This window comes from Hemiscyllium ocellatum, chromosome 8 (assembly GCF_020745735.1).
Source record: "Hemiscyllium ocellatum isolate sHemOce1 chromosome 8, sHemOce1.pat.X.cur, whole genome shotgun sequence".
Lineage (NCBI taxonomy): Eukaryota > Metazoa > Chordata > Chondrichthyes > Orectolobiformes > Hemiscylliidae > Hemiscyllium > Hemiscyllium ocellatum.
The window spans coordinates 53,236,472-53,260,157 of NC_083408.1; the positions used below are offsets into that span (position 1 = coordinate 53,236,472).

At 38.7% G+C, this 23,686-nt stretch overlaps 1 protein-coding gene across 2 annotated transcripts in view; it reads left to right on the plus strand.

The window, feature by feature from the left end:
* The window catches only part of scfd1 (sec1 family domain containing 1), a 164,761-nt gene that overhangs the window by 77,022 nt on the left and 64,053 nt on the right, over positions 1-23,686 (plus strand). For both annotated transcript variants that reach the window (XM_060828380.1, XM_060828381.1), the window contains 5 exons: positions 4,781-4,877; positions 5,593-5,663; positions 10,409-10,488; positions 11,295-11,357; positions 21,680-21,755. In XM_060828380.1, coding sequence (XP_060684363.1) covers positions 4,781-4,877; positions 5,593-5,663; positions 10,409-10,488; positions 11,295-11,357; positions 21,680-21,755 — 387 coding nt within the window. The remainder of the gene's footprint in view (positions 1-4,780; positions 4,878-5,592; positions 5,664-10,408; positions 10,489-11,294; positions 11,358-21,679; positions 21,756-23,686) is intronic.

The following is a 23,686-nucleotide window of genomic DNA, read 5'->3' on the forward strand; positions in this document are numbered from 1 at the left end:
GTGTGATACTATCACCATGCTAAATGGGACAGACTTCGAATGGCTCTAGCAACTCCAGAATGGGTATCCATGAGGCGCTGTGGGCCATCAACTGCAGCAGAATAATACCCCATCACAGTCTGGAACCTCATGGCCCGGCATAGCCCCCACTCAACCATTACCATCAAGACAGGAGATTAACCCTGGTACAATCGACTGTGCAGGAGGGAATGCCAGGAGCAGCACCAGGCAAACCTGAAGATGCGATGTCAACCTGGTGAAGCCACCAAACAGGACTATCTGCACGCCAAACAGCAAAGCAGTAAGTGATCCCACAACCAATAGATCAGATCTAAGCTCAGCCATTCTACCACATTCTGTTGTGAATGGTGGTGAATTATTAAACACCTCACTTGAGGAAGAGGCTCCACAAATATCTTCATCCCCTAAGATGGAAGAGCCCAGCACATCAATGCAAAAGATAAGGCTGAAGCTTTTGCAGCAATCTTCAGCTAGCAGTGCTGAATAGATGATCCGTCCCAACCTCCTCCAGTGGTCCCCAGCCTTTCAGATACCAGTCTTCAGCAAATTCAATTCACTGCACGTAACGTCAAGAAACAGTTGAAGGCGCTGAATACTGCAAAGACTAAGGACCCTGTTAGTATTCTGGCAATAGTACTGAAGACTTGTACTCCAGAACTTGCAGCTCCCTTCGCCAAGCTGATATCTACCTGACAATGTGGGAAAATACCCAGGTATGTCCTGTACACAAAAAGCAGGACAAATCCAACCCAGCCAATTACTGCCTCCACCAGTGTAACTATCAATCAACAGTAAAGTAATGGAAGGTATTATCAAAAGTGCTATCAAGCAGCACCTGCTCAGCAATAACCTGCCCAGTGTTGCTCAGTGGGTTCTGCCAGGGCCATTCAGTTCGTGACCTCATTACAGCCTTGGTTCAAACATGGACGAAAGACCTGAATTCCAGAGATGAAATGAGAGTAACAGCTCATGACATCAAAGCTGCATTCGATCATGTGTGGCATCAAGGAGCGCTAGCAAAAATGAATAGCTATCAGGGTGCAAGCTTTCCAATGGTTAGAGTCATGCCCGGCACATAGAAGAATGGTCGTGGTTGTTGAAAGTCAGTCAACTCAGGCTCCATAACATCTCTGCAGAGTTCCTCAGGGTAGTGTACTGGACCCAACCATCTTCAGCTGCTTCATCACTGACCTTCCTTCCATGATAAACTCAGACGTAGGGATGTTCACTGATGATTGCACAATGCTCAGCACCATTTGTGACTCCTCAGACACAGAAGCAGTCCATGTCCAAATTCAGCAAGTCCCTTTGGACAATATCCAGGCTTGGGCTGACAAGTGGCAAGTAACATTCAAGCCACAGAAATGCCGGGCTATGACCATCACCAATAAGAGATAATCTAACCTCTGCTCCTTGACATTCAATGGTGTTACCATCACTGAATCCCCCACTAACAACATCCTGGGAGTTATCATTGATCAAAAACTCAACTGGACTCACCACGTAACTGCAGACACTACAGAAAGGCTAGGAATACTGTGGTGACTAACTCATCTCCTGACTCCTCAAAGCCTGTCCACCATCTCCAAGGCACGAGTCAGGAGTGTGATCCAATACTCCCCACTTTCCTGGATGAGTGCAGCCCTAACAACACTCAAGAAGCTTGACACCACCCAGGACAAAGCAGCCACTTTATTGGCACCATATCAACAAGCATTCATTCTCTCTACCACCAACACTCAGTAGCAGCAGTGTGTACTATCTACAAGATGCAATGCAGAAATTCACCAAGACAGCACCTTCCAAACCCACAAGGACAAGGACAGCAAATATATGGGAACACCATCATCTTCAAGTTTTCCTCCAAGCCAGACACCACCCTAACTTGGAAATATATTGCCATGCCTTCACTGTCACTGGGTCAAAATTCTGGAATTTCCTCACTAGTGGCATTGTGGGTCATCCCACAGGAGGAGAGTTGCAGTGGTTGAAGACAGCCGCTCACCACCACCTTCTCTCAAGGGCAATGAGGCAATAAATGCCGGCAAGCTAGCAACGCCCACATCACATAAAAATTAATAAAAATGTAAAACTGCTGAAAGAAAAATAAAATTGGTTTTCTACTGGCTTTAATGTTTTTTTTACTGCAGAGAACAAAGCTAACTCCTGAGCTTGTGGCAATCTGATGGCTTCTTACTATCTTGTTCACAACCCCAAGCTTGGCAGGGAAAAGCCTTGTCATCAATAAAGGGTCACTATTCCACAGAACGATCAGCTACTTATTGCCAGCTGAATCCCAATTTTTACACAAAATTTGAGTCCAGCTCATTTTCATCATACACTTCAACTGTGATATAGACCAGAATATTGTAGACAGAGAGTGTCAAGTTACTTGCTTTCCAAGAAGTACAGCAGTCCTTCAACAATCCTTGGTTTTTAAAACAGTTCCTTTCCAATTTCAGTCCACAATTAAAAGTACAGAAAAATAAAAAGATATATATGTTTCCAATGCATTTCTGGTCAATTTTTTAAATATTCTATCCTGTCTAAACTTAAGGTCATCCAAAACTCTGCTGCTCCTATCCTAACTGGCAGAAAGCCTCATTCACCAATCTTCTGTGTGCTTGCTCGGGTCCCATGGCTAAGGTTACCATGAAGGACTCTCCTTCGCAGTCTCTCCTCTTGCCAGGTTAAATCACCACCAATCTTATCCCTAATGAGAGAGCAGCTCTATGGTCTGGTAAGACTATGGTGACTTTACCTTTTACATAGTTGCTTGTCTATGTTCAGCAACATCTTAATTTTGAAAGCGGTAGCCTTGTTTTAAAATCCTTTCAAGACTACTTCTCTCCCTATCCAGCCCCATTAGACACATCCTCTCTGGTCAAAATAAGATGTGAGGTACTCTTCTAAATCCAGCTTCTTGTGATTTTAATTGCTGTATGACTGGTGCCTATGCCTTCAATTTCTTAGGCTGAAAGCTGTGGAATTCCTTTCCTAAACCATCTCCTTATTCACTCCTCTTTTCTCTTTTAGGATGGCCTTTTGATTAAGGTTTTAGTAATTTTCCTAATATTCCTTTGTAATTTAGATTCACAGTGCTGGAGTGTGTGTTGCCCATGCCAGATGGCCAGCAGTGATGGCCACCAGATGCCAGTGCCTACAGGGACTGCAGCAAGAATGGTACACTGCTGCAAAAGAGCCTTCAAGCTGACTCTCTCGTGACATAGTCTTACTGACCATTGGCTGTGGCCCACTCCCCTTCATTTCTAACCATACCTCTTGGTGCACAGTTTGCCGTTTTGGGTCTTTGAGTGTGCCAGTTGTCTAATTTATTTCAGAAGCATCTTTTGAATAGATGTTTTGGCAGTACAGTGCTGAAAGCTTAATAAAATCACACACTGACAGTCAATTCTGTCATTCTGTACGATCTGTTGATTTGACTGAACTGATTCCCTAGAGTTTGACTGCAAAGTTGTATTTACAGGAATGCATGGTTACTACACCACCTAGCAGCGGCATTGACAATAAAGGTGGACTTCTAATGCTCCTGCAAAATGCATTGAGACATTTTATCTTGTTAAGTGCATTATCTGCATCCATATTATTGGAATTACTTTTGACTGTTTCTTCAACTCTTCTTAATCATGGACTGACTTTGGTTACAAGTAAATCCAACAAAATATTGTTTGTCAGAAAATCTATCACATCATAAGCCAACAGCATCTGATACTGTTTAAAGTATTGTGTACAGTCCAGGCTAAACACAATGATTTCCTTAGGTTCCCTGATGAGTACTTGTTTACTTATGTAAGCTGATCTATTCTTGGCCTTTTGGCAAGACACTATCATTCCTAAACCTCAATTATTTTCCATCTTTTCTGTCACTTTCTGATGCTACTCTGTTTCAGAATAGTGGAAGTCCCTTTTTTATTATTTTTGAATTTTACAGCTTGAAGTTGAGTTCCTCTATATAGATTTATGTTTTCGGTAATCTGTCTACTTGAAATATTTACATGCTCAATTACAGAACTTGCTGGTGTGATTCATTTGAGAAACTGTTTCCTTTCATTTCTAATGTCAGTGTTTTTAAAATCTAGATTAGTCTGATAGAATCAAAGCTTGCTTTCTTTCATTAGCTGTAAGTCTCTTCCATGAAAAGTTTGAATAGCAACGATAAGTTCAATTTCAGCTAGACTCGGCAGTTCAAGACTGCATAAAGGCTGATGGATTTGATCAGAGACATTGCGGGTCTAGGAAACGAAATGTAATGGTGGAAGAATTCAGATTGAATTACACAGGTTGGATTCTAGTGCAGTTTACATTGTATATCCTTGACTTATAGCTGACAGATTCTAAGTAAAAGGTTTTACTACAGACAGAAATTTAATTAATTTTCTATAAATTGTTTTTTGAGTAGGAATAAAACATATCATATATCAGTGCTAACTTTGTTTATGCTTTGAAACCCTTAATGAAAATTTCACTCTATCTTTCAGTATTCTTATCTGATTTTTTTTTCTAATATTTCCTTTTCCTGGATTCAACACATTTAATTAATGCATATTCTGCATTGCACTTTTTGATAAAACATTTACGTGATTCTGCTTAATCATAAAGCTTCCTTTCCTAATGTTATCATTATCTATTTTGCAGTTAATTTTTTGTAAACATTATTTGGTAAAAAGTTAGTTCATTTTGCAAGTAAATCATCTTCTGTAAATTCTAAAGATAATAATGTTCATAATTTTCCTGATAGGCTCGGAAGTTGGATGTTTATTTTGAATATGAAGAAAAATTGATGAGCAAGTCCACACTAGACAAGTCTTTATTGGATATAATCTCTGATCCTGATGGTAATTGTTAAAATTAAAAATTAATCTTTAAATCAGTCGTAAATAATTATTCTCAACACTTTAGTTTATATAATTAAAGGATTAAAATATGTGTAAATTATTAACTGTAAATGTCTCAAAAATATTTTAACTACAAAATTCTGAAAATTTATATTTTACTCTAAGTAAGCAAGCTCTCAGCATTTATTACCTTACAGGTAATTGTCTTCCCAATCCTTCCTGGATATGCATGTGTCAGAGGATGGAGAAGGACCCTTTTTATAGGGTGCATTTTATAAAGCGCATTAGAGCTCTTACCTTTGTCTCCCTGCAGCAATATTATTGATATAAGGAAGCCAATAAGTGAGAAAAGAACTCTAACTGTTTATTCAGAAAAGCCAATGTTGGTTTGACAGAGTGCACCACCACTGTATTGCCCAGGCGACATCGGCATGTCTTTCAAGCTGTACCTTTAAATACAGCAATTGCTAATATATTTCTGGGAGTTTAATGAAGAATTCTGAAATGCATCCTTTTTTTACTTATTGTAACCTTCAAGTTTTATTAGTCTGGGAGGAGCTATCATTACATATTAAAATGTAATGTAAAATGCTGAAGAATAAAGTTACTTTTTAAGCAGTTATTTCTAATGCAAAGTCAAATCCTTTTATGTGCAATATGAAATAATTTTGGATATTCTTCAATGCTGAAAAATGTTTTGCCCTTATTTTTGTAGGAGGTACACCTGAAGATAAAATGAGGTTGTTTATTATTTACTACATAAGTTCACCACAGCCACCTTCAGAGGTCAGTTCTATTTGATTGTTCAGACACTGCAAAAGTTTCAACCCATTGCAACATAAGAAGGCAAAGTGCTGTTAAAACAATAGAAACCCTTCATTGAATACCTCTGTCAGATTTCCCATAACTTCTACCCAATTGTTGTTGGATAGTTTTCAAAGGCTGTTAAAAATGTGAAACACTATTGCCCACATGTGGGACAAGTTCCAAATGTTCAAAATTAGAAGAAATTATAATGTTTACTGTGTTCACTTGAAATCGTTTGTAAGAAATTTTCAAAATATATTTGGTTCCCACTGGTTGACTTAAGCTTCAACACTTTCAAGGCATTACTTTTCAGAGATAAATAGCAATTTCAAGAAAGAAGGAAAATCTCTCATTTAATTAGCACATTTTCACAAATCAGTCTCCCTAACATGCTTCACAAACAATAAATGACTTTTGAAATCCAATATTGTTGTTAAATGGTATTATATGGTAGCCAATTTGTGCAAGCAGGGTTCCACATGGACTACTAAACAATACAAAATCTGGTAAGTAATTCCAACATTTTCTGTTTTTAACAGAAGCGGTAAATTAGTTGAGCAACTAGTTAATTTGTGTTTGATGGTGCTGGTTGAGGGTTAAGTTTTGACCTTGTAATTCTTTGCATTATTCCTGTGAGGTACTCCTATCCATCCAAACAGGGAGATGAGAACTTAATTTAACTTCTCATTAGAAAGACAGCATCTCAGGAAATGCCACGCCCCTCAGTACTATGCTGAAATATCAGATGGCCATGTACTAAAGGAGGACATGAATTCACAATTTATTGAATCTGAAATGAGAATGTTATCTGCATTAAGAACAGGCAGAAAATGCTTCACCAGATTAAAATAAAATCCCTACATTCAACCTGTCTGTGGACATGCAATGTCTTTTGATATTTGGCATACCGAGATTCAACCATAGTTCTGCAGTTTGTAAGGAGCCATGTTTCACTGTGATAGCTGTCTTGAGGATTTTCATCATCCTTAACAAGTGATTTCTCCCCTGATTTTCTATCTGTTTTTTTTTACTAAAGAGCGCTGTGGAATTGGACATTATATGCTTCTTTATAATGCCACCAAAGATTAGTTAGTTCATAGGCATTATAAGTCTTTGTTTTTAGGCATGAACAATGCCTGTAGGAAGTACCAGTGGACCATCATTGCTTAGCATGCAGTATTCTTTTAAAGTGAAATGGAGAAATTTGGTGAGACAAAATTATTGGATGACTTAGTTTATGTCAACCACGATAAAATAAAGCAACCTTCCATGCACCCATAAGTAATTGCAGTTGACTTTGTTAAGTTGTACTTCATTAAAGAATCAGCAAAGGTAGCAGTTTTCCATCCATCAGCAGTAAAATTTTCAAAACAGATTGCATATGTTTTATATAGCACCAGTAATCTTCATCTATAGAAAATGTGAGATGTATATTTAACATTACTAACCTTGTTTGTTTTAAATCTAATTGTATACTTTATTTTTTGGATGAATGAAGTCACATCATGTAAGTTTCTGAGTCTGATACAGCAATACCAAATAAAGGCATATCACTATAAACTGAACAAAATTAATCACATTGCAGAGGAACCAAATTATTTTGAATAATTGATTTATATATCCCTTTAGCTAAATTAAGTGATATGTTCACATTTACTTTAATACATAATTAAAAGTTTGTGCGAAGATTTGTAGCTCGGGTGCTTGTTGTAGTGGTTCTGTTCGCCGAGCTGGAAGTTTTGGTTGCAAACGTTTCGTCCCCTGGCTAAGAGACATCATCAGTGCTCTGGAGCCTCCTGCGAAGCGCTTCTTTGATGTTTCTTCTGGCATTTATAGTGGTTACCACTATAAATGCCGGAAGAAACATCAAAGAAGCGCTTCGCAGGAGGCTCCAGAGCACTGATGATGTCTCCTAGCCAGGGGACGAAACGTTTGCAACCAAAACTTCCAGCTCGGCGAATACATAATTAAAATTTAGGGGCACTAAGATAGCTTGCCTAAAGAAAGTACATAAATTTCTGCCCTCATTCAGCATGGCTTATTACATTCTCCATATTACATTTGTTTCCAAAAAAGTTAAAGCCTCTCTGCTGTTGTACCCCTTCCTGGTGAATGAGCAGAAAGAAAGCAAGATGCAAGATAAAGTCTTAAGATTAAGTTGCAGGTTGCAAAATGCGTTCAGAGGAAAAGGCTGTAACTGAAAAGTGGATGAAATTGGTTAATTTTGAGGAAATTTGCAAAATGAAGCTAAATGTACAAGACAAATGTTTAATTACCTAAGTAATAAGAGCTTAGAAAAGTAACATTGAAAGGTAAATTGAAAGCTGAAGTTCAAATTTGATGAACTGATGGTGAAAAATTGCATGAATTTGTAGAGGGAAAGAAAAATATTTGTATTGTGGGCTACACTTCCAAAATGCTGTTTTTGGATTGTAATTGCTGGGATATTTTAGAACATGTTTTATGGTTGCATGTTGAGAATTATTACATAACTCTCAATGATCTCTTCCCTTTGCCCAGAGATAACAATGGCCCATATCTTCTGGCCTCCAGATCATAAGGCACAGATGTGTGACTCAGTTTGCTCTTTGGGGGCTGCAGAAGTCCCAGTGCATTGGCCTCCATGGCAAATATGCAGGAAATTGAGTTTCCTATGGACAATTCCCCTGCTCCCCAGGATACTCTTAACCTGACTAGTACTGATTTAGTCAGAGACTTTGGGTAGTTCCCATTTATTTACCTTAGGCCTTAGTCTAACAGTGGGAGAGTATCTTGGTGGTAATAATCATAATTGGTACTTTTAACATACTTATTAAATAGGCCAAAAGGGGTTAGGAGCAACAGTCACATCTCAGGCCTGCTGTCACGGTGTAAGATGAATCTGAAAAAAAAGTTTAATACTACATAAAGCTGCGAGGATTATAGAAAATGAGTATTGAAGTTAGGAAAACAAAGAAAGGACATGAAAAAATGTTGGCAAGCAAAACGAAGGTGAACCCAAAGATGTTTTAGCAATATATTAACAAAAGTTATCTGTTAGAAAAGAGTAAGGCCCATAAAAGTTCAAAAAGGTAGCCTTTGTGTGGAGGTGGAAGGTGTTGGGATGGTTACTAATGAATGCTTGGATCTGTCTTACAAAAAAGGACAATGCAGATACAGTATGGTTAAGAAGGAAGAATGTGATGTGTTGAATTTGATAGGGAGAGAGGAATACTTAAAAGATAAGCAACCTTGAAAGTGGGTAGATAACTAGTCCAATGATTTTTATCCAGATAACAGGGCACTTAGAAAAATAGCTTAATCAGTGATGGATTTTATAGGGAAAGATCATATCTGATTGCTTTGAATTTTTAAAGGGAGTAACAAAGAGGATTAATGAAGATAATTTTGTTGATGTAATCTCTAATTGCAATTGGAGTCAAAGCAAAGGGATACACAATTAATGGGAGACTACTGAAAGATGTGGAGGAAGAGAGACACCTTGAATTGAATATCCACAAATCCCCAAAGGTATCAGGGTAGATTGATAAGGTGGTTGAGAAGGCATGTGGAATCCTTTATTGGCTGAGATATAGGATATAAAAACAAGATAGTAGTACTGGAACAGTAGAAATTATTACTTAGGCCACAACCTGTGTGCTGTGTGCAGTTCTGGTCACCTGATTGAAAGAGTGTAATTAAAGTAGGGTACAGAGCGCATTTGTGAGGAGGATGTCAGAACTTGGGATAATATGGCTATGGGGAAAGATTGGATATAATGGAGTTGTTCTCCTTGGAACAGGAGAGATCGATGGGAGAGTTGATTGAGATGTATGCAATAATGAGGTGCTTTGACTGAATGGATGCCTGAAATGATGACTCTCTTGCTCCTCAGACACTGCCTGACTTGCTGACCCTTTTCCAACATCAAGCTTTACCAGCCCAGGAACACATACACATCTTATGTATCTGTACACAGTGAATCTACAGCTCTAAGCTTCATTTCTTTGCACTCATTCATTTGGAGATTACTTACAGGCTACCAGCCTCTGTGGCTTACATTATATTACATGCACAGGCTGATCAGTGCTCATTTGCAGACCACCCAATTTTAGGATGCTAACCTCTGTGGCTTACAATATGTTTTAGTTCAGAGATTAAGTTGTGAAGCTTTGTCATGGATGGGAGTATTGAACTGTCAAAAGGGATGGACATGTCACTGTGTGGCACTGTGATGCGATTTCATAAAGCAAAGTAGCTGTTAAAGTAAATCAAGCCATATCTCCCTGCTTGGCGACATTTGTAAATTGACTTTGAAGAGACTGAAAGGTATATTTGAGTATACATTAAAATCCCTCCAGGACTCCAACCCATAAATATTTGTTATGCACAAACCCAGGCAGTTAGTGTTGGCTAACTAGGCACATGACTGGTGGTGGGGTTAGTGTGAGCAAGCAAGTGCACTTTGGTAGCAATGGAAACTCTAAAACAATTAAATTCTGGGAGAAATTATTCTGAATTTTTGTTTTACCTCCTTCACATTCTCCACTGCAAAATAGGTTCTAAAATATCATTTAGTAACATTTTGTCAGCCAGTGTTACAACATGGGTGAAAAAAAGTGTTTATTTCCTGCAACATTCTGTAATCTTTTGCTTATTTTATAAAGCAAATTAGCAAGACCTTTGGAATTTCAGAATTCATCATATATCTCTTTTCTCCTAAATTAAATTATTTATACCACCAGGTTGACCTAGAACAATACAAAAAAGCGCTGTCTGATACTGGGTGCAATCTGGCTCCTTTGAATTACATCAAACGATGGAAGTAAGTAAGAACACTGAGAATAATTTAAGTACCAAAGGAACAGCAAATCACGAGCAACACATTTGTGTAAACCACAAAATAAACTTCAAACATGAACCATCTGCTAAAATTATGTGTGTTACAGTTTTGAACGTATACCTGGATCAGCTTTTTATTTGAGAAAGTAGCCAATTGAAGATACAAGAATTAAGACAGATTTTAATGCTATGTATGAAAATGCCCCAAGTGACTGAATCTTGAGCTTAAATTCCAAGAGAAAAACACCCTTACTGGTTAAATTCCCCTTGTGTTTAAAAGTTTCAAATCAGAAACTCATGTTAAAATCTGGAGCAAAGAGCAAGATTATCAAAGAACTACCTAAAAATTAATTATCTGATTATGAAAGCAAGATTTTTATTGAATGAAACTTGCAACATGTGATATGGCAGGATTTTAAACCAGGTCCCCAGAACATTAGCTGAGTTTATGTATTAATTGTCTAACAATTTATTAGATGCAGAATAAAGTATACCATATCTACTCCAAATAATCTGCAATGATGTAGTTTCATTTTGGGTGGAAATGTTCAGCAAGGATCTTCTGCTTTTAAAGTTTGTAAAGATGTGTTATTTATTCAGTCTTATATCAGAGTACAAGTGGCAAGTGAGAATAAATTAGATTGACGTTTTCATTTCATGGGACACTTTCCCTAACCCAGGATTAAAGCATTTGTTCAACAAGTGTTAATCAGTTCCAGAATTCTATAGGTATGAATGTTTTCTAATTCCCAAATTCACTTCAGTAATTTAGTTTGTGTTTACTGACAGAGCATTTACCAAAATGGCGTCAGCTCCTACTAACTTTGGAGGCAGTGGACCGAAATCAATAAGGTATGAAGTTTTACAACAGAGGAATTCTAATGCAAAATTACTGGATTGAAAACCATGTTTTTTTTAAAATCAAAAATCTATTTGAAATAACAAGCTGACCTGGGATTTAATCACATTTGACTGTGTGAAATAAATATCAGGTTCAGTGTGCAGGTGCTCAGCTTGTACTAAGTTTCAGAATAGAAGTGGGCAATTTGGCTCATTTATTGTTCTGTTAGTGTTTTTGTCGATGTGCTACCTAGTCAAACCCACATTTCTCATCATCTCTCATATCATTTTAAAGTCTTTACAAGAAGCTCTCTAATTCTCTTTTGAAGACACATTTACAGTCTCTGGTTTGGCAACAGTACACAACAGAGCTTTCTTAATTGAAAGCACGTTCTGTAAAGATTTTAGAATGAATATATAATAAATAGTATTACTTTGAGAACATAGTTCCAAATCAAATTGTTGCATGAATTAAAATGGAGCTTGCAGGTGGTAGTGTTCCAGTATATGTGCTGCCTTTGTCTTCTAGGCAAAGGTAGTCATAAGGTATTTTTGAAGGGGTGTTGGTAAATTGCTGCAATGTATTTTGCTGTCAGTGTATCTTGATGGTTGTGGAAATTAATGTTTAAGGTGGTAATAAGGGTATGATAAAGCAAGCTGTCCTGAATGATGACAAGCTCCTTGAGTGTTGTTAAAGGTTCATTCATCCAGACAAGTTGACAGTATTCTCATACTCCTTGCATATCTTCTAAGTGGTAAACTGAATTTGGGGGACCAGGAGGTGAGTTATCCACTGTAGGACTCCTAGTTTCTGATCTGCTCTGATAGCCAAAGTACTTATGGCTGTTGCAGTTAAATATTTGGTTAATAACGTAATGGTCTCAGTTACAGGAATATCAGATAAATTGGATACTTTTTAGCCTCTGACTTGATATCAGAATTTGACTTGGAATTTAAACAAATTGAGGAAGTGGGCAAAAGTGTGACAGATGAAGTATAATGTTGATAAATGGGAAGTTCTCTACTTCTACTCCCATAGGTTTTGAATATAATCATACTCCTAGAAGGCAGTTCCTTTTTATTCTGGGTCTGGCTTTACAATGGTATGTTTATATGGTAAGTTCCTATAGATACAGTATCCAAGGGTATGCATCACATGTCACAATCCAGCAGACACATGCAGACATTATATAGTTGGATTTCTGTCTTTAAAGATCTACTTGGCCTCATATACTTCTCTAGAATTTACTCTTTCACTCTGAAAACATGCAGAACTGAGGTTTTGACTAAATATAGCAGACCTTGTTTTAGGTAGCCTCCAGGTTCAGCCTCTCTCTGCTTGGTTATGTTTTGTTTTTAAAATGTTTGAATATAGTTCAACTCTCAGTAATTATCTCCACAGCAATCTTAGGGCTTTCTTGCTTCTAGAAGTCTTTTATCTAGATCAAAAGCTCATGCACTGTTGGTGAGCACACAAGCATAATGAAACAAAGTAAAATTATTCAACCTTTAATTAACTTAATTTAAAACTAAAATCACATATTTTAACCTTTAATAGAGATATCTAATACAATAGTCACCATTCCTTCATCCCCAGAATGTTGAGAGAGGATTTTTCAGTGATCGTAATGCAATTGAAAGTCACAGTGCAATGGTGTGATTCTGTCTTGTTGGCAATGACCATAGACTGCCACTTGTATGGTGCATATATTACTTTACAACTTATCACCCTAAAACTACATGTAGTCCAGGCCTTGCTGCTTATGGGTATTATATGTTTCAGCATCTGACAAGTTATAAATAGTCCTAAGCATCGCATTGATCAGTGAATGTCTCACTTCTGACCTTGGGTGGAGGAATAGTCATGAGTGAATCATCTGAAAATGGTTCTTAGAATTAAAATTAGGTTTATTGTCACATGTTCTCAAGTACAAGGACATGTGAGTACAATGAAAAATATACAAAGTCACCATTTCCAGCGCTATCTTAGGTACAAAGATACCTTGATACAAAATCTTAGTTATAAATTAGAAAATGAAGAAATAAAGTTAAAAGCTCAGCATTACAGCCTTTATAAAGCCAAGTGCAAAGATACCCAGGTACAGAATCTTAGGTATAAATTAGAAAAATAAAGAAATAAAGTTAAAAGCTCAGCATTACAGCCTTTATAAAGCCAAGTGCAAAGATACCCAGGTACAGAATCTTAGGTATAAATTAGAAAAATAAAGAAATAAAGGTTAAAGAAAAATAACATGCCAGTCTTTCTAAAGCGGGGAGTCCACGTGGACTTTTCCTGGAGGATGAGAATCCGTTCTGGGCTTCCAGGGGTCTGTGCTGGGCCTCCATGAGGCTGGGAGTCCATCAGGTCCATCCAAGGAATGAAGATGGATAGAGAGGAAAAGAAAACACAAGAAGAGGAAAAAGACTGATGGAGCAGACAAGCTCTGGTTTAGGAGCCCTACTCCACCACCATCTTGTTTGAGTCATTACAGTCTTGAAGAACTCCTGCAGTGATATCGTCAGGCTGAGGTGATAGACTTCAACCTCATCTTTGCACATACAAGAGTATGACTCCAATCAAAATGGCAAAGTCTAAACTGTAACATCAGCCAGTAGGATAATATTGGGCAAGTGACGATAGCATTGGTCAATGACATTTGTTGTATCTTGCTGATGCTTGAATATGGATAGTTTGGGATTTAGAGGTTAATTGACTAGTTTAGATTTATACTCATTTTTGAGAACACAACATACCTAGAGAATTTTCCATTTTGTCAGGTAGGCACCAGTGTTGAAATTTGAATAGTTTTACCATTATAATGAGTAATCCTGGAACATATGTCTTCAGTATCCTTTTAGGAAGTTGTCAGGGCCCATAATCTTTGATTGTCTAGTGAATTGAATTGGCTGAAGCTTGGCAAGCTCCCTGCTTCAGTCAAGTTTGCTGCAAATGCTTCATCCTTATCTTTTATACGAATGTTCTGGGCTCTTCCGTCATGGAGATATGGATATTTGTGGAGCTTCTCTTTCTGGATGGTGATTTAAGTGTGCAACACCATTCTGGATATGACAAGAGTGCAGAGCATTTATCTAATCCACTGATTGTATGATGACTTCCCTATGTCCATTACATGCTGTTTCTATTATTGGGCATGTATGTAGTCTTTGTTTACCAGATTAACCCTTAGTTTAACGCGTGCCTGGTGCTGCTTCTGATGTGCTACCCTACAGAGTTCATTGAACCTGGTTGATCTCCTCGCTTGATAGTAGTAGAGTGAATTATATTCCTTTGATGAAATATGGGCATTACTTACAAGGCTTGATTGGTTACTTATTCCTAATTTCCCTTTAATTGATTGCTTTAATAAGGCAGTTAGGAGTCATCTATATTATTGTGGGTGTAAAGCCCAAATCAAGTGAAGATGGCAGATTTTCTTCCTTCAAGGAAGTAAGTGAACCAGGTTGGTTTTCTGAATGATGGTGGTTTATAGTTTGATCATCATCATTGCTGATGGCTGGCTTTCAATTGCAAATTCAGTTATGATTGATTTCCACATGGATTCGAACCTGTGTCCCTTGTGCCTGTGGATTCCTAGTCCAGAGTGAAATTACCACTATGCCACCATCTTCTGCAAAGCAGGATGTAAGGAACGCTGGGCAAGCCAGCATTTATTGTCCATTCCAAAGGAACCTTTTGCACCACTTTATTCTTTGGGTGCAAACATGCATACACTGCTATTTGGAAGAGATTTCCAGGATATTGACCAAGCAACTATGAAGGAAGGGTTGGTGTGTGACTTGAAAGAGAACTTGCAGGTGTCCCTATATATCTGCTGCCCGTACCTTCTTTGTGACAGAGGTTGAGGGTTTGGAAGATGTTGTTGAAGAAGCCTTAGTGAGATACTGTAATGCAACATGTCGATGGTACTCATGGGTGCCATTTTATGTTGGTGGTAGAGGGAATGAATGTTGAGCATGGTGGATGGTGTACAATCAGATGGGCAACTTTGTCATGGATTGTGTCAAGCCCCCTTGAATATTACAGCACTTGCACTTATCCAGATATGTAAAAAATATTCCCTCACATCTCTGACTTGTATCTTGTAAATTGTGCACAGTCATTGGGCAGTCCAGAGTTGAGTTACTCACCATAAAATTTGCAGCTTCTGACCCGCTGTTCAAGCAACAGCATTTGTGTGGCTTTGATATTGCCTTACATTTATTGGAAGAACCGTGAGGAGTTACTTTTCTTTTTGCCACCAGACAGTAATAGATCAGCGAACCATTTTACCCATCACCCAAATTTCATGTCTATTTAAGTTGCAGAAGTGATAAAATAGTTGGCTGAATCCGACTACTTGCTTCCTGCCTCATGTTAAAATACACATTTCTGACCCACTAAATGTGATTGTAGGATAATAATGGATGCATACAGACGCTCAGTTCGTGTTTTGTTGATCCTTCAAAACTTCTACCTTAAAATTTAGGAATGAAATTACAATCCATAAAGGAATTGACACTGACAATTTTGTGGAAAAGCAACCGGGTGCAAATGATTATAAGAAACAGAGTTGGAAGTACAAGTTATACAAAGGCATACTAAATAAGAAGAAAATAGGTGCATCAATGATAATGCAAACAGTGCTACACAGAGCTATTTTTTCAAGAACTGTTTCAACCGACAATTAACAAATTATTCCAATCTTTGAGGACCAGCTATATGGCATCTACATGTTGCTGGCATGTTTCAAGTGATTTAAGAGTCACGAAGTGCGGGATCAAATAAAATTTCCTAAGTCTGATGAGGCCGATATTGGTCCTGATGAAGGGCTCGAGCCTGAAAAGTCCATTTTCCTGCTCCTCGGATGCTGCCTGACCTGCTGTGCTTTTCCAGCAACACACTCAACTCTGACGTTGACCATTAACAATTTTCCAACTAGTTATCATTCGTATGTGCCATGGAACATTGTGAGCTGGCCTGTGCACCAGTTAGCACAACATCTGTCATTAGGAAGATTTTCACGTCTGTTATAAAAGGATATACTTTGAGCACTTCGAAGTATATTATTTAATCAAGCAAAGTCAACATGACCTCATGAAAAGAAATCATGCCTGATAATTTATTACAATTTTTTGAGGAGGTAAGTAGCAGGTTACATAAAGGTGGACAGTATATATTTAGATTTCCAAAAGACATAGATAAGGCTCTGCAAATAAGGCTACCCGATAAGACAAACACTTATGGTGTTGGCAATATATTAGCATGGATAGAAGATTGGCTAACCAATAGAAGGCAAAGTGTTTGGGTAATGGATGCATTTTCAGGATTGTATTCTGTAACTAGTGTGGAGTACTACAGGTATCAGTGCTGAGGACATAATTAGAGTCATAGAGATGTACAGCATGGAAACAGACCCTTCGGTCCAACCCATCCATGCCAACCAGATAACCCAATCAAATCTAGTCCCACCTGCCAGCACCAGGCCCATATCCCTCCATACCCTTCCTATTCATATACCCATCCAAATGCCTCTTAAATGTTGCAATTGTACCAGCCTCCACCACATCCTCTAGCAGCTCATTCCATATACGTACCACCCTCTGCATGAAAAAGTTGCCCCTTAGGTCTCTTATATATCTTTCCCCTCTCACCCTAAACCTATGCCCTCTAGTTCTGGACTCCCCGACCCCAGGGAAAAGACTTTGTCTACTTATCCTATCCATGCACCTCATAATTTTGTAAACCTCTATAAGGTCACCCCTCAGACTCCGACGCTCCAGGGAAAACAGCCCAGCCTGTTCAGCCTCTCCCTGTAACTCCGATCCTCCAGCCCTGGTAACATCCTTGTAAATCTTTTCTGAACCCTTTCAAGTTTCACAACATCTTTCCGATAGGAAGATCAGAATTGCACGTAATATTCCAACAGTGGCCTAATCAATGTCCTGTACAGCCGCAACATGACCTCCCAACTCCTGTACTCAATACTCTGACCAATAAAGGAAAGCATACCAAATGCCTTCTTCACTATCCTATCTACCTGCGACTCCACTTTCAAGGAGCTATGAACCTTCACTCCAGGGTCTCTTTGTTCAGCAACACTCCCTCGGACCTTACCATTAAGTGTATATGTCCTGCTAAGATTTGCTTTCAAAATGCAGCACCTCGCATTTATCTGAATAAAACTCCATCTGCCACTTCTCAGCCCATTGGCCCATCTGGTCTGGATCCTGTTGTAATCTGAGGTAACCTTCTTTGCTGTCCACTATACTGCCAATTTTGGTATCATACACCTCCAATTTACAGTATTATGGCGGTGCTGTCACTTTAAAGGTTATTTTGTCCTGGCTTTTTTTGAAAAAAGGTTATAAGGCAGAGGCACCAAACTGGCTACTGAAGACAACTTAAGTTAACAACTTGTGAGGTTTTGGAGTGTTTCTTTGTTTAAAGTTAGATCAATAATAGCAACCTGGGTGTGGCCAGCTCTCACAGACCAGGTTTTCTGGTTTTATTTTAGCTTTAGCATCAGATGCTTTTGAGGTGTTAAAACTTGAAATCTTGGAAACTTCATTGAATGATTCCCAGCTGCTATTCACTCTGAACTCTCTCTTGATGTTATTCATCCTGGATTGGAGAACTGCATGTAAGAATCTGTGTCTGAATTTGCCTTTTTGCCAAGGTGTTTATGGGATATTACTATATTGGAAGAGAGCTCTAAAGAGAGAGCTAAGAGCAGCGAGAAGGGGACATGTAAAGTCCTTGGTTGGTAGGATTAGGGAAAGCCCAAAGGCTTTCTATAGGTATGGCAGGAATAAAAGGATGACTAGGGTAGGTATCGGTCCAGTCAAGGATAGTAGTGGGAAGTTGTGCATGGAGGCGGAGGAGATTGGAGAGACACTAAATCAATACTTTTCGTCAGTATTCACTCAGGAACAGGACATTGTTGCTGATGTGAATATTGAGTCACAAGTGAATAGAATGGATGGCTTTGAGGTATGTAGGGGAGAGGTTCAGGGAATACTGGAAAGGGTGAAAATAGATAAGTCCCTGGTCCTGATGGCATTCATCCTAGGATCCTCTGGGAAGCTAGGGAGGAGATAGCGGAGCCATTGGCCTTGATTTTTATGTCGTCGTTGTCTACAGGAATAGTGCCAGAAGACTGGAGGATAGCGAATGTGGTCCCCTTGGTCAAGAAGGGGAGTAGGGACAGCCCTAGTAACTATAGGCCAGTGAGTCTCACTTCTGTTGTGGGCAGAGTCTTAGAGAGAATTGTAAGGGATAGGATTTATGAACATCTGGATAGGAATAATGTGATCAAGGATAGTCAGCATGGTTTTGTGAAGGGCAGGTCGTGCCTCACAAACCTTATTGAGTTCTTTGAGAAGGTGACCAAGGAAGTGGACGAGGGTAAAGCAGCAGCTGTGGTGTATATGGATTTTAGCAAGGCGTTCGATAAGGTACCCCATGGTAGATTACTGCAAAAATTACGGAGGTATGGCATTGAGGGTGCATTAGAGGTTTGGATTAGGAATTGGCTGGCTGGAAGGAGACAGAGGGTAGTAGTTGATGGTAAAGGTTCATCTTGGAGTGCAGTTACTAGTGGTGTTCCACAAGGATCTGTTTTGGGACAATTGCTGTTTGTCATTTTTATAGATGACCTGGAGGAGGGGCTTGAAGGCTGGGTGAGCAAGTTTGCGGATGATACGAAAGTCGGTGGAGTTGTGGACAGTGAAGAAGGATGTGGCAGGTTACAGCGGGATATAGATACGTTGCAGAGCTGGGCAGAAAGGTGGCAAATGGAGTTCAATGTAGCTAAGTGTGAAGTCATTCACTTTGGTAGGAGTAACAAGAAGATGGATTACTGGGCTAATGGTAGGCTACTTGGTAGTGTGGATGAGCAGAGGGATCTTGGTGTCCATGTACACAGATCTCTGAAAGTTGCCACCCAGGTAAATAGTGCTGTGACGAAGGCATATGGCGTACTGGGCTTTATTGGTAGAGGAATTGAGTTCCGGAGTCCTGAGGTCATGTTGCAGTTGTATAAGACTCTGGTGCGGCCTCATCTGGAATATTGTGTGCAGTTTTGGTCGGCATACTATAGGAAGGATGTGGAGGCACTGGAACGGGTGCAGAGGAGGTTTACCAGGATGTTGCCTGGCATGGTAGGAAGATCGTATGAGGAAAGGCTGAGGTAATTGGGGCTGTTCTCATTGGAGAAAAGAAGGTTTAGGGGAGATTTGATAGAGGTGTTTAGATAGGGTTGACAGTGATTAGGGGTTTAGATAGGGTTGACAGTGAGAACCTTTTTCCGCGTATGGAGTCAGCTGTTACTAGGGGACACAGCTTTAAATTAAGGGGAGGTTAGTATAGGACAGATGTTAGGGGTAGATTCTTTACTCAACGAGTTGTGAGTTCATGGAATGCCCTGCCAGTATCAGTGGTGGACTCTCCCTCTTTATGGTCATTCAAGCGGGCATTGGATAAGCATATGGAGGTTATTGGGCTAGTGTAGGTTAGGTAGGCTTCGGTCGGCGCAACATCGAGTGCCGAAGGGCCTGTACTGCGCTGTATTTTTCTACGTTCTATGGAACAGTTAATTAATAATAGGTACTGTATCTATTATGCAGTTATGTTTTCAATAAACAAGTTGTTCTAAATTCCTTTCTTTCGTTTGTATTTTAACTATAATATTTAAATAAAGTGTGTTTTGCTTAACATCGAATAGTTTGACCTGTCCCATGGCATCTGGAACTTGGCACTTCACATCTACCTTTAAAATAAGAGAACGTTAAGGTGCAGGTGACCTTCTTAAAATATTCTAAAGGGATCTGATCTGGTCCAGGGGCTCCTCCAGTATTGAAATCCATAATTCCAAGTTGGGCTTGGGAATATTGGACTCAAATTGGGCGTGTGGTAGATGTCAGTGGCTTTTGTTTCAAGTGATGAATTTGGTTAGTTTAAACAGGGTGTGCCTTGTGTAGTAATGGCTCTTTCAGTGTTTTCTGGGGCTGGTAGAAGTGACTTCAGGAGTTTCCCAAAAAGTGAGCAAGGCAAAGATGTTGGAATTGGCAGATAAGCTGGAGTTGGGGTTGCCTGGGTCTGCGAGAAAAGACGAGGTAATTACTTCAATAGCTTGACATTTAAAATTACTGGAAATGCCATATCTTTAGAAATGGCTAGAATTCAATTGCAGATGAAGTAGCTTGAACATGAAAATAAATGAAACAGTTTGATTTATGATTAAGAGCAGAGGGTAACGAGGGAAGGAAGGCCCTAGCAGGAGAAAGAGAGAGAAGAAAAGCAGAAAGAGAGAGAAGAAAAGCAGAAAGAGAGAGAGTTTGAACTTCAGAAGTTGGCATTAGAGAGGAAAGTTGACTTAAAAGGTTGGAGGTGAAGGCAGAAGGTAGGCTTAGTCAGGAGGATAGTGATGATGAGCAAATCCATTGTAACCAAAGGCCTGTTGGGGGGTCTATTTAAATAAGTCCAAACATTGCCTTGATTAGACAAGAAGGATATAGAAGCCTTTTTCATTTCATTAGAGAGTGGCTAAACAAATGAGGTGGCCAGTGACCGTGTTGGTTTTGTTAATCCAAACAAAGTTGGTCACTGGAGGTAGTGAGGTACTTGCATCACTATCAGAGAAGATATTCAGAGAGTATGAAGAGGTGAAGAAGGCTGTAAAGACTGAGTCGTTAAGTATATTCAAAACTGAGATGAACAGATTTATCTGTAAGGGGATCAAGTTATGGAGATAAGGCAGGAAAGTAAAATTGAGAATGATTAGATTAGTCATGATCTCATTGAATAATGGAACAGACTTGATGGGCTGAATGGCCTACTTCTCCTTCATCTTATGCATCACACAATTTTGCAGCAGCAAGAAATTCCAGCTACTTTTTGTCTACTGATAAAACATAAAATTAGACCAAGTGTTGCATTTTCACAATGCTTTTCACAACCTTGTAAAAGTGCATACTAAGTAGTTTTTATGTGCGAAATATATAGTACTTATTTTCAAAACAGCACAGCAGAAGTCTTGGGTCATTAAGGTGTGGGTGGTTGGAATGTTTGTACTGCTGAGAGGTCTACAGAGCAACCTCTGTCTGTGTAATTGAAAGCAGCTCTTGGACAAAACAGATCTTTGGTTTTGTGTTGATCATCCAGAAGCAAAACAAAAGGATGTTTTAGAATATTCCTAAGCTAACAAAAAATTAAATTGATAACATTTGCAAATGTGAAAAATCTTAAATTACTCTATTGTTCTGCACATAACTGATATAATTAATAGTCCAAGTTTAGATTGATCCCATCATTAAGCAGTGTTTCTTTTTTTCAGCCTGCTTTCACGTGTAATGAATACTGGATCACAGTTTGTGATGGAAGGCGTGAAGAATTTAGTATTAAAACAACAGGTAAGTACCTTAGGTTATTAATTGCGAATACACACAATTACACATTAGAATCAAAGTAAATAGATGGGAGGGTGGCAGCATTGTCACTGGATTAGTCATCCAGAATGCCAGGCTAATGTTCTAACCTCGTGGGTTTGAATCCCACCATGGCAAATGGTGACATTTGAATTTAGTGTAATTTACTGACAACAATTAACCCACTGTTGACTAAGTTATAAACTATATTGTTCACTAATATCCTATAGAGTATTAAATCTGCCATCCTTAACTGGTCTGGCCTACATGTGAATCCAGACTGCTAGCAATGTGGTTGATTTTTAACTGCCCTCTGAACAATCAGAGATTACCAAAAACTGCTGATCTAGCTTGTGATCCAATGAGCAAATACATTTTTTAAAAGTTTATAGCACAAATAGTGAATGCAGACTTGATTAGATTTATAATTTATTTCAGTCCCCATATTCACAACTTCAGAAAACAAATGTGACTGCATCATGTTGTCTACTGATTCGTCACAAATTCAACTCCTGTAGGAGGATCAATAAAGAATTGATCCAAACAGTTGGTAAGATCAACAATGTAATTCTATAAAGGTGTTGATTCGAGTGACCTTATCACAGCTTTTTAGATTCATCTGCAGTAAGGTCCAGAGGTAGGTATACATTAACTGAGGGCACGTCAACCCAAATCAACAATTGGCATACAACAAATATGCCTTAATACATGTAAAGTATGATGCAAGGCCGTATTCCTGTATGTTTTTAATCTTTTTTGAAGGTTGCTTGTTTCCAATTTTCTTTAGCAACTTCTAGGATTGACTTAAATATTGGCCAGATTTCCTCAAGAAGCTTGGCATCATCAAAACCAAAACTGTTTACTTGCTTAGCACTGCAACATCCTGTTCAACTCCAGTACACTGTGTGAAAGGTTGCATGGCAGCATCTCACCATGGTAACTTGCATTGCATATTCCAACATCGCCCCCCCCCCCGCCCCCCTGGGAAAAACAAACCATCACGAAGGACAAAAGAAACAACATTCTGGCAATACCAATCAGTGATGTTGTTCCTCATTCTAACTTGAACATACGCTGATATATCTTCACCATCTCTGTGACAAAATCTTGATAATCTATCTCATAACATTATGACTTTTATCATTACTAAGAATACAGCACATTAAGCTATTAAGCTCCCCAATGGAACTTGGAGGTGCAACTGCCCATGTCATGGAATTTTCACTCAGGTACTTAGACATACAGATTTGAAGTAAATCAAATAAGCAGGAGTACAGACTTACCTCTATTGTACTTACACTATGCAAAAATATTTTGGACAGATTGTCTCATCTAGTTAGTAGTGAGTAAATTGATTAAGGGAGAAAGGAACATGATAGATTTTTCTGCCACAAACTATAATGAATTCAGGTCTGTCATAAGCACCTTCCCAAGTACAGTAATTTTGTTACGTAATCTGTCTGTGTTAGTGTTTGCGAGTTGATTTCAACTACCCTGTATCTAGTTTCTTGATTGAGAGACCCAACAGTGTACCAAAAGTATCCTTGTGACCTGAACCAAGTATTTGTGCCCAGGTACTTTTTTTCAGCTGTCTGAAAGGGATCAACCAACCAATTAGTGAAATGATTCTCAATCCAATTCATTAAGCTGCTTTATTTCATAGCACAACAGTTACTTTTGGTCTATTTTAATCAGTACCATTTACAGTTGTGTAAAAATGGAGAAGCCCATGAGTGTACTACACTTCGAGACACATCATCTAAATCCACATCTTCCAGCCCAGCTGACAGACTTGAGTGACTTGACTTTACGTGAGAAGTTGCATTTTTAACATCTTCTAATCCACAACAGCATTGTTAGAAATACCAAAACGTGGCAGCATACATAGGAGTATCTAAATTCCTGATATATAGAAT